General features: G+C 35.9%; 2 protein-coding genes across 2 annotated transcripts; both read left to right on the top strand.

Moving 5' to 3' along the window:
* The first annotated feature begins 847 nt into the window (after positions 1 to 847).
* Positions 848 to 8399, top strand: LOC140794999 (cysteine synthase-like). Its single transcript, XM_073147356.1, has 10 exons — positions 848 to 1192; positions 2020 to 2129; positions 2203 to 2260; positions 3249 to 3512; positions 3613 to 3750; positions 3858 to 3909; positions 3988 to 4067; positions 5769 to 5828; positions 6844 to 6924; positions 8042 to 8399. Exons 1-10 carry the CDS (start codon positions 956 to 958, stop codon positions 8132 to 8134), a joined length of 1173 nt encoding a protein of 390 aa, XP_073003457.1. The 5' UTR covers positions 848 to 955; the 3' UTR covers positions 8135 to 8399.
* Positions 8400 to 10456: 2057 nt separating this feature from the next.
* Positions 10457 to 12283, top strand: LOC140794654 (uncharacterized). The gene is made up of 2 exons (XM_073146775.1): positions 10457 to 10601; positions 11897 to 12283. Exon 2 carries the CDS (start codon positions 11905 to 11907, stop codon positions 12100 to 12102), a length of 198 nt encoding a protein of 65 aa, XP_073002876.1. The 5' UTR covers positions 10457 to 10601; positions 11897 to 11904; the 3' UTR covers positions 12103 to 12283.
* Positions 12284 to 16347: the final 4064 nt, after the last annotated feature.

The following is a 16347-nucleotide window of genomic DNA, read 5'->3' as shown; positions in this document are numbered from 1 at the left end:
AAAATTAATCTTCTACTTTAATATTCTCCATCAGATATTTTATAACTTGTTGTAACTTGTATATATGCTTACACATAAAATCTAGACTCATTATATAAATAAAATTATATTTTTAAATACAATTTGTTAATTATATTAGTACAAATAAAACCTAACATACGTGTTTAAGGGTTTAGGGTCCATCTATTTATTAGTTTTGGAGGAATATATTAACGATGACTGTTGAGTATTTTTAGGAATCTGTTAAGCCAAAACCCACTTCAGATAATAGATTAAATGAACAATTAAGATTAATATTGACAGTGCTTTTGTCCAAAAACTAAATAGGGTGGTGGGGGTGGATTTTCAGGATTCTAATATATGTGTCTTATCACCAGATGGAAGTCGTTGTATTGGCATAGAAGCAATTTATTCTGAAGCGTGGGCATTGAGGGAAGCTATCCTAAGAGCTAAGGAGTTTGGATTTCATAAAGTAGTCTTTAAAACTGACTCTTAGATCCTAATTCAGCTTCTTAATTAACAACTAAGCTTGTGGAAACTTAAAAGGAATGATGGATGATTCCAAGCATTTGATTTTTGTTTTTATAAATTTTAAAACACAACACATCTACCGTAATGAAAACAATGCTGCTCACTGTAGATACCTGGGTTTCAAACCATTATGGCTAGAGATGTCCTTGGGATTGGGATGAGTTATTTCTGGTGTTGTTAGGTGTATTTTGAACCCTTGACTTTCTTTAATGAAGTCTTAGGTTTTTTTTTTTTTCTCTTAAAACGAAAGAAAGTGATAGCCAATTAGTGACAGGTGACGAGTTAACAAATTAAATGACACAAAAAGAGATGAGGAGAAAAATTAAAAATCCCTTATCCTTTAATCCTTCCCAATTCCTTGGCTCCCTGGGTTTTTATAAAACAGTCTGCCTATTGACACTTTTCTCTTCTCAAATCGATCGCCATGGCCTCTCCCTCAACTCTAATCACCTCTTCCTTCCCCTCCCAATCCAAAATCACTACTTTATCCCGCCTAATTCCCCTCCAATCCGAGCCCTCTCTGTTCTCCGCTCGATCCCTCAAAGCCAACCTTTCTTTGATTCCTAGCAGATGCCGTCGTCTCCCGGTCGTCTGCAAAGCGGTTTCCATGAAGCCCCAGACTGAGATCGAAGGCCTCAACATAGCCGAAGACGTTACCCAGGTACGCGGAAGACCAATTCTTTAACTGGGTTTTATTTGTAAGTGCGAAAGCTGACACCTTTTTATGGATTTGGGTATGTCCGTGTCCATCTCTTTCCTGTTCTTTTGACATCTGGAGTAAGTATCGTGTTGTGAGTGTTCAAGCTGTCTAGAACTCACTCCAATTGAGATGGGTCACAGGACTATTTCTTAGGTAGTTTATGATAGAAATTTAGAATCCTTGGGCATGATAGTTCCTGGCTATTTGGAATAAGAAATTGTGTTGATGCAGCCCTGTGGAGATCCTCTGGTTCTTATGCATGAAAAGATTAAAGATAACCATGGAGGTCAGAGTTTTATACTTGCTCTATGGAAACTTTTAGGACCTTTTATTATGGAAGAAGTAACAATATCATGTCACATCACATAAATATCATTAAAATGGGCTGCTGTTCTGATCCATTGACTTGCCCTAGATCACATGTACTTCCTACTTGAATATGGCAATCCGAGAGAAGCATAAACCGAAATTGATTGCTAGACTATGCATTTAATGTAGTTCTAACTATCAAACATGTTGACGTAGACATGCTTCAATGAGTTGTGACATAGCAATATAGTGTAAGAAAACTTTCAAGACAATTACTAACTTACATGATTTATATGTATATTTTGTTTTTCAGTACTTGATTTCTACTTCACTGCAACATTTCAAAATTGCGGATAAAAATGCACAAAGATTTATGATCAGCAAATGCTTATGTAAAACTGTTAAAATGAATTGCTTTACACTTCAATGCTCTCTGGAATGATGACTCTGCTAACATCCATTTCATTGTTTCTATACAGCTTATAGGGAAGACACCAATGGTATATCTTAATAATATTGTGGAAGGGTGTGTAGCAAGTGTTGCTGCCAAGCTTGAAATTATGGAGCCATGCTGTAGCGTCAAAGATAGGTAAAGATTTCATGCGCTTATTTGGTTGGATGTAATTTACTTCAACTAATTGTTAGTAATCTTGATCATTCAGGATAGGCTACAGCATGATTGCTGATGCTGAACAAAGAGGCCATATAACTCCTGGGAAGGTAATTGAAACTTGTTACAGTTTTAAAATATATTTCTCAGATTTCTGAGGAAAGTAAAGTTAATAAAACTTATAGCAACACTTAAAGTTATATGATGGGGTCCGTGCTAAACAGAATTAGAACCAGGCGTCATGGGCTAAGGAACCGCATCAGGGGAGTGGGCTCTGCCAGGCTGAATGACCTATATATCTTTTAATTAATTCATGTTTATTTCTTATACATGTTTTCCCTTAATTATGACTATCTCTTATGTAAACTTTTACGACAAGTCCTAGTTAAGTCATATAAAACTTTAAGATAAATCCTAGTTCGAGTCGTATAAGTCTCTAGAATTAAATCTAGTCCAAGTAAGATTAGGATTTGTGTAACCAACCTCTTTATATAGGAAGGGCCAGTCTCCTTTCTTTACTACATTTAAGCATTGAGAATTATATTTTAGCCTTAGTTTATCTTAGAAGTAAGAGTAATATAGGAGTAAAAATAAATTAATCCTCCAATACCTCCATCACCGCCGCCAATCTTTCTCTCTCTCCACCGTGCTCGTCCACCTTCCACCTTTATCACCATCGTGGATCATTCTTAGCCGAAGCCTAGACCCTTGTTACGGATCGACCCCTAGTTGGACCGTAACATTATAGTGGATATGACTTCCCTTTGTGTCAACATCCTTATTGATAGCATGTAAATCTGGTTCCATAGTATGGTCAGTTTAACTTCCAATTTTGATACTCGTCATTTGGCTTTTGGTGTAGTATGTGGGTATGTTATGGAAAAGAAATCTTTACTAATTAGAAGGTGTTCAGGTAGAAAGAAATTCACAAGTACATATTATATAACATGAGAAATATATTTCATATGTTGTAGTGCTAGTTCATTTTGGCAAACAATGGTTATGATGTTCCTTTGGTGAATGGAATTTTACTTGGAAAAATATCTCCTTCATTCTTTTAGTTTCATTTGTTTATTGTTGAGTTTCTATTCTTAATAGAGTATTTTGGTGGAACCAACAAGCGGGAATACAGGCATTGGTCTTGCATTTATTGCTGCTGCTAAAGGTTATAAGCTGATCTTGACAATGCCTGCATCAATGAGCATTGAGAGACGAGTTCTGTTGAAAGCTTTTGGAGCAGAACTTGTCCTTACTGAATCTGCTAAAGGCATGAAGGGGGCTGTTGAGAAGGCAGAAGAGATTTTGAAGAAAACACCGGACTCCTACATGCTTCAGCAGTTTGATAACCCTGCAAATCCAAAGGTCAGTACAATATCATGGTCTTGGCGGGCCTTCCTTTGGTGTTGATATCACTGGATTTTCTTGCCTGAGATTCTTCTATTTGCGTCTGTGTTTGAATCAGATACACCATGAAACTACTGGTCCAGAAATCTGGGAAGATACAAGAGGGAAGATAGATATATTTGTTGCTGGAATTGGAACTGGTGGGACTATCACAGGCGTGGGGAGTTTTTTGAAGAAAAAGAATCCCAACATTAAGGTGCTTAGCGACCTTTTGTCTATTAAGTGCAAGCTGTCCAGCTTTTCTTTCTTTTTCCATGTTGATACTTGTACTCCTCATTCTTACATTTTTTGTATGTTCTTCAGGTTATTGGCATTGAGCCTGCTGAAAGTAACATATTGTCAGGCGGAAAGCCTGGTGGGACGGCTAAAGAAACATTGCTTATATCCTATTTCCTGTATTCTTCCTATTAGCTCTAATATCTTAATCTTGCAGGTCCACACAAGATTCAAGGCATTGGGGCAGGTTTTGTTCCAAGGAACCTAGATCTTGAAGTAGTTGATGAAGTTCTTGAGGTTTGAGCCTTTCTATACTTTCTCTTTTTTTTAAATAAATCTTGTAGTTGATTGTATTAAGTTATTAAACTGTCTCTTTCCAAGTGTCAATTTGTTGTGAAATTGTTTGTTTACTAGTTTATGGTCAAATATGATTTAATCAAGCCAATGCTCACAACGATAATTCTTCTAGCTCTTGAGCCACCATATGCTTGATGTGGCCTAGAGACAAGAAAACATATCGATATGGAAAAATATAAGGAGATACCTAGATCACCCTCTAAGAGAAAAGATAGAGCCTATGCAAATCTCTTTATCTGCTTCTAAGTACCATTTTCATACTAACATAGATAGATAGAAAAGATGGAAGATAGCCTATCAAACCGTAGGGAAAAGAAGATCAAAGCCACCTAGATTATGGGGGGGCAAGGAAGAGTGATATCCACCATAAAAGAGAGGAGATGAGGGAGGAGGAGAAGAGGGAAGAGAAGGAAATGGATAAATGTGGAATCCTCCATGAAAATATTATTTTCTCAAATTTTTTTTCAGAATTCCCATCACCTCTATAAATAGAAAAGAGGAGATTACATTAAATCACAAATTGATCTTATTTGGATCTAATCTAATATACAACTAAACTAGAACTTTTTAACTTAAAAATCAATTAAATCCTAACAAAACCTATCTCGAAACAAACTAACAATTAAATCTCCTAGATTTTGGGAGTTTTAACTAAATTGTACATTTTAAACTCAAATCTAATTTTTAGATAAAAGTACATCAGAAATTTTAAAATAAATGAAAATTTAATTCCCATCAATTCTTCTCCGTCCCTCATGCTTCCTGAATCTTTCTGGCAACAGTTAATCTTGTTTTCTTTTGTGATATTGGAGATGTACGGGTATCATCTTATAATGTTCTGGAGTTGTCTCCTTCTTGCTAACCATTCGTCACCAAAATAGTGCAGATTTCAATTGAATACTTATTATCATTATTTTCTGTTGATGATGATGAAACGACATTTTTAAGCTTCTGAACAGTGTTGTACTTTCAGAAATTAGACATTTTATACATGCCAATCCTTTGCCAATTAGGACCACAAGCTAAGTCTCTTCTCTGCAGTGGGGTTGGGAACATAATTAAAATTTCAGTGCTTATTTCAATTGACTCTATTCAACAATTTGTAATGGGATAATCATGAAAATATAATGTAACTTTGAAAATTTTGGATACTAGTCCCACTTTTTGTATTGGCATTATGAGTCTTTTTCTTCCATTCAACATACTATAGAATGAGACTACGAATAATTTGTGCAAGATGATATGTTGATTTAGAAAGTTTTGATGGGAAAGTTTGGGGCTACTTAGCAAGACTCTTCATTTATATGACAAGTGCTTGATGTTATCAGTTGAGTTTTGCCTTTTGTTTTCATTTTTTTATTTTTATTTTTATTTATTATTATTATTTTAAACTCTTATGCTGGGTATTGAGCCATATAGTATATTATTTTGCTTTTCAACTTTCTTTTCTTTGCTGAGGAAGCCGCTGTGTCAGTAATGGGGAGATTAAAAGAAAGGAAAAATTTTCTTGTGACATTTATTTCAGAAATGGACCTCGTGGCCTATCTTCTTTACCTTTTCTGTTGTTCTATTTTACTCTTGTTCAGCACCTTCTTCAAATGTTGAGCAGTGCTTTCTTGCTCTATGTTTCATATACAACAGATATCTAGTGATGAAGCTGTCGAGACAGCAAAGCAATTAGCTCTTCAGGAAGGGTTACTGGTATGTGCCATTTAGTATATTCAGTTTGTGTAGCAGTGCAGTATGTCAATTAATTTCTCCTTATGTCTTCATTGTCTTGAATGTCCTCTGGATTCTAGAACTGCATCTTGCACAGAATATTTTTGCTCCATTTTAAATATAAATCTCTAATATTCATGAAGGGCCTCATTCCCTCACTCTTTTCTGGTAAATTTCATATCTATCAGTACTGCATAGAAAATTATGCTTGGATTTGCGAGTTATTATGAAGAAAAAAAATGAAGATGCATCAATTTTCTATTTCAGGAATACTTGTTATATCCATTCACGTGGCTAATACTCCTAGAGAGTATTCTTAATGGGAAATTAAATTTGAAATGCATGTTAAGTTACTTTAGGGAAACAAACTGTAGTAGTACTGAGTACTAGAAGGGCTTGGCGAGCCTACAAAGGAACAGAAAATTTGAGAAAATGTATTATAGATCGGTTTGACATTCTAGAATCTGACTCAAGACATCATCGCCTTGGCTCTAGTCATGGTTCAGCAGTCGAAGGCTATATCTATGCAATCAGCACAACTACATAAGCACTGATATACACATTAACAATATCAACATCTGTTCATTTGTATGGCTCAATTTATTAATGTTAATTAAAAATAAAAAGAGCTGGGTATCAACTTTTGCATTTTATTTTGATGCGACCAAATACGTATATTCACCAGCCGGTTGGAATTCTGTTTTTCAATTGACTTTGACTTCAATGAATTTAGCTAATATCTGAACTGTTGATCAATGTTAATTAACAGGCATCACAATATAGGCTGATTTTCTTTTTCTGGAATTTTGCATTTATGGGAGCATCACTGCACAGATATTCAGATTAAAATGATTATCTCATATCTGAAGTTCTGTTTTGTCATTGTTATTGGTGAGAACCAATATTGTCAAAAGTCAAACCTGTTGTCTTGCATATCTGAAGGGTACTTAAGCTACATTTTTCTTGTTGCCCCTTCTTAGTTCCATGCTTCATGCAGGTTGGAATTTCATCTGGAGCTGCAGCAGCTGCTGCCATGAAAGTTGCAAAGAGGCCAGAAAATGCAGGGAAACTAATTGCGGTATGTCTGTATCTTCAGCTTTTTCTCATAATGAAACGGACCATCTAAAAATTTTGTTGTCATCTGTTAGAAACTTTAAGGCAATTCTTAACAAAGCTTTTGATGAACATACATATGCATATATGCTTATCGATGTTATCTTGTACTTGTAGCACTGCATACATATTTTTAGCCAATTTCTACTTGCAATCTAGAGTTTTTAAAAGGTTTAGGCAAGTCTTAACAAAGCTTTTGATGAACATCCATTTGTGTTTATGCTTATCGCTATGGTCATCTTGTGGCATTATATTTGGACACTTTTTTTTTTGAGCCAATTTCTACTTACAATCTAGAGGGTTTTGATTTTCTTAATGAAGGAAACTCTAGGAATATTGGCAGGTTCTGACTGAGCAGATCTCCCCCTTGTTCAGATTACATACACTTTGTTCATGTGTATATATTATAGAACAACAAATCAAGCACATGCCTAAGACTATTTTAAGACAATCACTTTTTTCTTAATTAAACTTAACATGTATTAAGACTACCCCCACAAAATTATACCAGTCTCCACCATGGAATCCAAGGACTCCTATGAGTCTCTCCTTGAGCAAGGTTGAGCATCTCCAGTCTCTCTATAGCAGCCACTGCGTTGTTTTTAAGCAGATTGAAAATAAGTGGCATTCAAAATTTAGAGTCCAATGGCTTTTGGGTGGTGATCGTAACACCCACTTTTTTCATCAAATGACTCCAGCTCGTAAGCATCATAACTTTATTTCTTCCTTGCATCTGGAGTCCGATGATGTTGAGGATGAGGACCTTACCGTGAAGGGTTTCACAAACTTCTAGCATTCCCTTTGGCGGGTGCAAAGCGGGCTTCCGTGTTCTCAGATGCCTAGTCGCTTCTCGACCATTCCTTAAATACCATGATGACTTCCTAACCCCTTTCTCTCAGGATGAAATCCGTAATACTTTGTGGGACCTCCTGTTGGGTAAGGCCCCAGACCCAACGGGTTTTAGGCTTGTTTTTAGGACTTTTTGGGATTCCACTGGTCAGGTTGCAAATACTTGTGTATGGTTCACCATCTTTCTCCATTTGTAATCAAAGTGTACTTTTCTAACTTGTTGATTTTTCCAGGTTGTATTTCCAAGCTTTGGTGAGAGGTACCTTTCGTCTGTTCTATTTCAGTCAATACGAGATGAATGTGAGAAGATGCAACCTGAGCCATGATTGTTATTTTGCCATACTATCCATATATGTGATATCTGTCCCTTCTATTTAAATCTATGGTGTAGTAGAGGCAGCAATCTCAGTTTGATAAGTTAAAAAAAAAAAGCTTTATCAGATCTGACCTGCCTTTAATGTTGTGAGACGGTTAATAAACAGTTGCAACTCTGGGAGGTTGTTTCTCATCCATTAATGACACTTGACACAACTGCAGAATCGTCAAAATCTCTTATTAGCTGTATAAAACCATTTAATTGTTTCCTGTTTATATCTTTGGCATCTGTCTTTGTTGTGTATTTCTTCTACTTGGTCTGATTTGTTATCAGGTTTTTGATATAATTTGCTACTGCAAAAGATATCAATTGATTTGTGGTGTTGATATTAATTTATACCTTCATGGCTTCAGCCAAGCGTTACACTACCACTTGTATTGGATATAAACTTGGCACTGTTTGGCTATGGAATAAGCTTATTAATATCTACTACTCTCTTTTGATATCTCCATCTAATATTTTATATGTACTAATTATTATTTTATCCCTGAAAAGACATCATCTTAGTTTCTCTTCCTCTCTTTTCTCTCTCCTCATACATCTATTATAGAGGAAGAAATAAGTATACCTAAACTAGTTTGGAAGTTATTCCACAACTAAAACTCTATCTTAAAGAAACATTGCCATGTGAAATTTTTAGGGAAATAAAAACATCCACTGTTCAAATCCGTAACTAGGACAACAATAAAAATATAAGCATATAAATATTATTTTTGGTTTTTGATAATTTGTATCGGTGGTTTGCAGTGAAAAGCCTTTTAGTTTTTTAATTAGCAAAAATAGATCCTCTTATTATCGAATTACAAATTTAAGTATTTTTTTTATTGATTTAAACTAATTTATATTTTTTCTAATTTAATCTAATCGTTTAATAATGCGCACATTGTTAAAAATTAGAGCGTATAATTTTTATAAGCGATGCGTATAAATTATATAGATAATGCGTGATATTTTTTTTTAAATATGGATGTGTACATTTTTGAAAATTGCAGCATACATATGGATGGTACGAATAAATTACATAGGTGATGCGTGATGTATTTTTTTAAATTAGAGCGTACCTTTTGTATGGGCGATGCGTATAAATTATATAGGTAATGTGTTGACTTTTTTTGAAATCTTAATATGCGTATTATTAAAAATAGAGAATATATTTTACGTAGACGATGTGTATAAATTAAATAGGTGATGCATGATGTTTTTTAAGACACGAAAGTCTTTTTAAAATTTATTAGGGCTAAATCAGTAAAAAAAAAGAGTTCAAAATTTGAATTTGATAATGGGACAGCATATTTCTGCAATTACAAAATTAAAAAAACATTTTGGTGTAAATCACCCTTTTAGACCTCAAACTTTTAGTGGGATTTATTTCATTTATTCTTTATAAGCTTGCATTATTTGCATGATAAGATTTAAAGAGATCGTATTGCTTGGATACAGAGACTTCCATTTAAAAAAGATTTTAATGTACTCTTATATAAACCTATAGTCAAAGAAAAGATAATTAAATACTTATATATCATAGACAGTGGTATACTGGGATGTGCATGCATTGACACATTTTCTTTAGTCCAATCGAGTTGGATCCGATTGGACTAAAGAAAATCCACTAATCTCGCATCAAATCCCTAACTTAAAAATCCCAAATCCACTAATTAGTGTGTAGTTACTATTGATTTGTTTATTTGAATTAGTGTAAATGTGTAGTCGCGAGTGTTAATTTGATTGTGATAATGCATGTATATATATTTCAGATATAATATATTGTATATCAAATATAATTATTTTTCTATATTAAAAATACAATCTTTGTGCTCACATATCCATTAAGCACTGTATAGTGGTGTGGCCACCGGGACGGATTAACTGACCAACTATTTGATCCGGTTTGATTTAGATTCTAAGGAAAAATTTCTTACATGACTTGGATACAGAATTAGATACAGATAGAATGTTTGAAAAAAAATCTGGATATGAATTTGAACGCAGGTAGATATATTTTAAAAAAAAATTCAGATACAGATATGATTATGGATATGAATACGAATATGAGTTGGGTATAATTTTTTAGATATAAATGTCGGATATTCGTTTACCTCTATATTTTTTAAATAATATGCTTATATTATATATGCTATCCGCTAAAAACCTAAATCCGACCCGTTATTAACCTAAACCGTACCCTATCTTTCATCCACCTCTAATCCGACCCGAACCCATCTAACCATTTTCTCTCTCTGGTCGAAACAAAACATCCCCAACCTAAGTCGCCACCGAAGTCCCTAAATCACCGTCTGCCGACATCGATTCCTCCAGCGCCATCGCCTCTCCGCCGTCACCAAGCTCCGCCGCCGTCGCGTCCGTCATCAAGCTCTGCCGCCATCGTCTTCATTTGGGTGATTTCAAGGCCTTCCCAGGTAATGGCATCTAAAGTTCATTTATTAACTTGCTCTACTTTTTCATATTTGGGTCATTGATCTGCTATAAATTTCCCGTAGTTAACTAGTTATGTGTAATGGGTATATGACAGATTTTGTGAATGGATAACCCTTTCTAGATCTGCACAGATGTGCATATTAGTCAGACTTTGTTACTTTATTAAAAGAATTTTTTTTTTGTTCCATATTATTCAGGTTATAGATCCTCACAGATGTGCATGTCCCTCTTATGCAGAATTTGTAGTTTTTAGTTTGTTCTTGTAGAGATTAATTTTGCTAATATTGTATGTACTTGACCTGCAAGAAATTATTTTTGTGAAATTTTTAGTATTTTGTTTTAACTGTCCAAAAGAAATGTCATAATTTGTTTAAGATTCAATCTGTATCGAATATGGATGGGGAAAGAAAGAAAGTAGCTATCATCCCCTTTTCTGACGAATCACTCGAAAATTATTCGTATCTATTTAGTTATGATATGATTTTAAATTTTGCTATTTATGCAATATCTGTACCCCAGATTGAAAATATAGATTCGTATGTTGGCACTATCCAATCTGTATTCGATCTATTTTTACCCTTAACTACAAGAGATATTAAAAAGTAGACATTTTCCTTGTTCTTATTTGAAGGCATCATCCTTTTGCTTGTGAGAGAATGCTTTTCTTTTCTCACCTCACTTATAGTTGGAGGTGGGTGGCCTAGTTAAATTATGTGATTCAAAATAAGACTACAAGAGATATTAAAAAGTAGACATTTTCCTTGTTCTTGATAAACAATGATCGATCCTAAGATCATTGAGTGAAGCAATCAAACTATTCCAATATGTAGGTTGTCTGGTTTCCTAACTTTTCTCCATTACATTCTTGTCCGATATTATTTTTGAGATAAAAATTATGCTGTGTTTGTGCGCGTGCATGCTTTAGTTTTTAATTCCTATTTCAACTTATGGAAATAGTGTTTTCAGGCAAGGTTTGATATGCTTGACCCCAGATAATTGTGTGATTTGAGGCTTCATTGTTGTTAAGGCTAAACTTGACACTCGCATCAGGCTTGAGATCTTAAATTATCATTTAGCAACTTTATTTGGAATGAGTATATCAACTAAAATTACTGCAATGATATATACAAGAGCTGCCATTCCATATGCCCATATCACATGATTAGTGTTCTCAAGTGTAAGTGGAAAAAGAAAAATGGAATTGCCAAATAGAACTTCTAACTTTTGCATTCTTTGGATGATATCTGATGAGAACATTTTTCTTCTCTTTCCCTAGACTCTTTGATGAAGGGATTTAACAGTCTCGCACCCAAGACCAAGAACCTGATTGTTGCAGGTGGGTTGTCGACTTTTGTTCTCGGAGTGTACTACTACACCATGAGAGCTGTTGGAGGTACAGATGAGCTGCAGGTCGCAATCGATAAATTCGAAGAAATAAAGACAAAGGAGGACAATAAGACAGCTCCCAGAACTGGATCTTGAGACCTGTCATCCTCAAATTCCAGTTGAACTATGTTTGTTATCTTACCACAGTAGATAATTTTATAAGAGCTCTGCTCAAGAGGTTATGGTTCAGTGACAGGGTTCTTTTTTCCCTGTTTGAATTAAGTTTGATACCACATTACCAAAATAATGGATAGAGCTTTGACTGTGCTAGTTAAAACAGTTTGATATGGAATAGCAACAGATTGATAATTTTGAGACAAGAAAACTATCAGGAACATGCATTCTGCCACTGCTCTACCAAAAAGTGAAGTGACAAGTAACACTTGCTTCTTTGTTTTTTGTTTTTTTGTTTTTTTGGCATTCAACTCGAAGGCTTCACTTAGCATGACAAATATCAGAGTTCTTCAGTTAGTTAGCATGACAAACAGTTTGACATCTATTTTTCAAACAAAACCTGTCTAGTTAAAAATGAGAAAATAATTAACTTACAATGGAGGCCATAGATTTGATTTCCCAAATAGATATTAAAATTGATATTTAATAAAAAATTTATTAGAGTAGTACATGCGGTGGCTAGTATCTTTATCTTGCTTATAAGGTTTGGGTTTCGTGATCAATAAAAATAAAATAAAACGAGGAAAAATTGTGTGACCACACAATGAAATTTGCAAGGCCAACTCAAGACCTTGGCAAGTACTGGTACAACAAATACCTGCATCCGAATTTGCAAACCATCAGCTCTAAACAACAAGCCATTTATGGCTCACATGCGGAGGCGGGCGACAGGCACTATCACCGCGTGCTAGCTCGGATTTTAATTTAAATTCCTCATATACTAAGTTGAATTACTAGCATGGCACCATCATTATTAGGGTAAAACTAAGCTATTTCTTAATGGTCTAAATTGAGCTCACATTTCCTATTGGTCGGTGAACAATCTAATATTTGGTAAATTCTACCCCACAATGATAGAAAGAGCTGACATAGAAGGACCAAAAAGCAATGTCGCTATAAATGATTGGTTGAGACAAGCTAATTATTCATCTAGTAACTTTTCTGACACCTCTATCTTCAAACTCTAAAGATCTAAAGAATCCATAAGCCACACTTTCACTATTCGTAATCTTATTAGAAACCAAAATTAAATAAACTTTTACCATTTTGTTCAACAGGAGGTTTACATTTTTATTGAGTTCATCTTAGGACACATGCGTTATCTTTTAATGGATATGCTGCTCTAGTCAAATTCTCTATTTGACAATGTCTTCTATCGAGGGCGAGCTTTAGAGCCAAAAGAGGGGTTAGGCCCCTCCTATGATCCATAAAATAAATAAAATAATGTTAAAAAGTAGTGGGTTTTCACTTTTGCCGGACGAGCTTGCCTCCCACTCATCCTACACCTTTCAAATCATTTCACAAAGTTCATTCGAATAAGGGTGAAGCTGGACATTACAAAGCTCTTTGTCCCTTCCCTTATCGTCTCTCTCAAATGGCAAAAGCCAAGAGGTGCTTGTGAAGTAGAGGAGTATGTCGAGATATTGTTCCTTTTGCGATCAAACACGAGGTGCCGAAATGCATGCATAGACGAGCTCTAGATATGCAAATCAAAACAGACTACCCCCATCTGTATGTCCAACAACTAGTTGTACTCAAGCCTAAGTATCTCAATCTAGGAGCCCAGCAAAGTCAGCTTGAGCCACAGTGCTGCTGATGGGGAGACGGCCAAACGAAGACTTGCTCCATGACCAGTAACCCGGAGGTGAATCAACAAGAGCTAGAAGATCTCAAAGTTCCAAAATCCACCATAACTCGGCATTAGGTCGCATGCCACAAACCCATACGGTGAAGGTGACAAGCACAGGCGTGTCAAGAGCGCAAAATCTTGGATTCCTAGTACTAATTGGATCTGCTGACACCTTTCCAGCTAGCGCAAGAGGACTCGGGGGAATAAAACCAGAAGCTGACAGATCCCGTATCCTATTCCTGAGGAAATGCTTGTCTACATTATACTTGTCAAAATTGTCAGTACTAGGGTTATCAAAATAATCAAGCCTGCTCGATCAAATAAACTCGATAAAAAATAGTTATAATATATGAGTAATATTTGCTATATTATACTATAATTTTATTATATTTTAATATTTACTTAAGTGGATTGTTATGTACTTTAATATTATAGAGTTTAATTCTAAATTTATTTTTAAATTATGTCTTAATTCAAGCTTGAATGGTTAAGTCTTGAAATTGCTTATTGATCGGATCGATTAGGCTCCAGTTAGGCTCTGGTTCAAAATTGTCTCGAATTGAGCTGATTTCAATTCAAGCGTGATGGCAAACTTTTCTATATATATATATATAATGAAAATGGAATTTTAAAAAAAACACCCTAACTTTTTTTATTATTTAGACTACCATATAGAGATTTATTGTTCAACCCTTTTATTTTGCTTTTAGTGCCAATTAATTTTAAGTTAAACAGTTAATGTTTCATTACATTTAAAATTTCAGAACACTTAAAATATTTCTCATTTTACTTTAAAATTGGGTTCCTTTTTTACCTTTAAATTTAAACTTACTCAAGGGTATTAAGGTCATTCTATAACTCTAATTAACTTAACTTATTTAAATAATAACCGAACGTTATATATATATCTTTGTCATATTTGTTATTAGCTCTCTTCGTCCTTAGCTCTCTGCGCTCTCGGCTTTCTTTCGTCCTTAGATTTATTATATCCATCCAGACCGGGCACCCTTCTAGCTGATAGAAACCACGTGATGATAACTTATCACATATGTCCTAGCTAATGGCATGTGTCCGAATGTCTGCTGCGCACATAGGCTAACGATATCTAATGTAAGGCCACAGGATTGTGACTATGTCGAGCAATCAATCATCCACCAAGGGTATCCTGACCCTCGCGCCCACTCAGGTATTCTCATGCTTTCTATCAACTATCATATTAATGAGATTTTATGCTTTCCTTATAAATGATAAATCATATGCATTTTATCCAGTATTACAATAGATCATGCAACTCAGGAAAAATAATGCAATGCACTTTTGCCAAGCCCAACACTATTGCAAAAAGATGATGAAGAACCAAGGAGGAAGAAGAAGAAAGAAGAAGAAAGAAAGAAAGAAGAAGAAGAAGACAAAGAGAAGAAAAGAAGAAAGGAAGGGGGGAGGAGAGTGCGAACCCGGGCCGATGGGGAGGGCACCGATCGCTGCTGGCCAACCAGCAGCTTGGCTCCAACGAGCCCGAGCTCGAGTGTGTGTGTGTGTGAGAGAGTGAGAGAGAGAGAGAGAGAGAGAGAGAGAGAGAGAGAGAGAGAGAGAGCTCATCGGCGCTCGGAGGAGATGGCAGCGGTGGGTTCCAAGGACGGTGGCAGTAGGCCGACGTTGGCAAGAGAGGGAGAGGGGGAGAGAGACTGAAATAGAGAGAGAAAAAGAGATTTAGAGGGAGAGAGAGGCGGTGGAGGAGGGGAAAGGCGGCGCTGATCCCACCGCAGCCAGTTGGTCACAGCCGGTTGGCTGTAGCAGCAGCGGTGGGGCTCGTGGCACCCCTCCACGCAAGCTGCCAATGCATGGGCATGAGGCCGATCATAGTGTGGCCAGCCACGTTGTGCCCAATTTCTTTTATGGCTGGGTTGTTACAAAAAGAGCCGAGACTAAGCGAGTGGACTCTAGCTTAGTCTCGCCTTAATATTGATTTTGAGCCAGTTTGATGTTTAGGCTTAACTCAGCTCAACTTGAGTCGAGCCCAAGTCAAGCCCAAGCTTGATTAGAGGAAGAGGAGGAGGCGACAGTGACTTGCTAAAAAAGGAGGAAGAGGAGGTGGTCGTGACGGTGACTTATAACCATGGCTTATTGATGGAGGAGGATGAGAAGGTTGGAGGAAGAGGCTGAGAAGGTTGGAGGAAGAGGCTGGCATCACAACGGTGCCTTGTCGATGGAGAAGGAGGTCTGCAATGATGGCTTGTCGATGGGGGAGGAGGAGGCACTATGGCAAAGGCTTGTTGATAGAGGAGGAGGAGGCATGAGGAGCTAGTCGATGGAGGACGAGGTTGGATTTGTCAGCTAGAATTTTATTAGACTTAATGTTAGGGTTAGATAGAAATAGGATCATAGGAGTCATTGGATCAAAAAAATAATAATTATAAATATATTTATAATTAAAATATATGAATAAATATTATATTTAATCCGAGCCTATCAAGTCGAGTTAGCTCTAACTCAAGCATAGCTCAGCTCAAGCCAAACTGAGCTGAGTTTGAGCTTCA

Source organism: Typha latifolia, chromosome 9, assembly GCF_019914945.1.
Source record: "Typha latifolia isolate L0001 chromosome 9, TyphaL0001v2, whole genome shotgun sequence".
Classification (NCBI taxonomy): domain Eukaryota; kingdom Viridiplantae; phylum Streptophyta; class Magnoliopsida; order Poales; family Typhaceae; genus Typha; species Typha latifolia.
The sequence above is the reverse complement of the archived record's forward strand: the minus strand, read 5'-3'. Positions and strand labels throughout refer to the sequence as shown.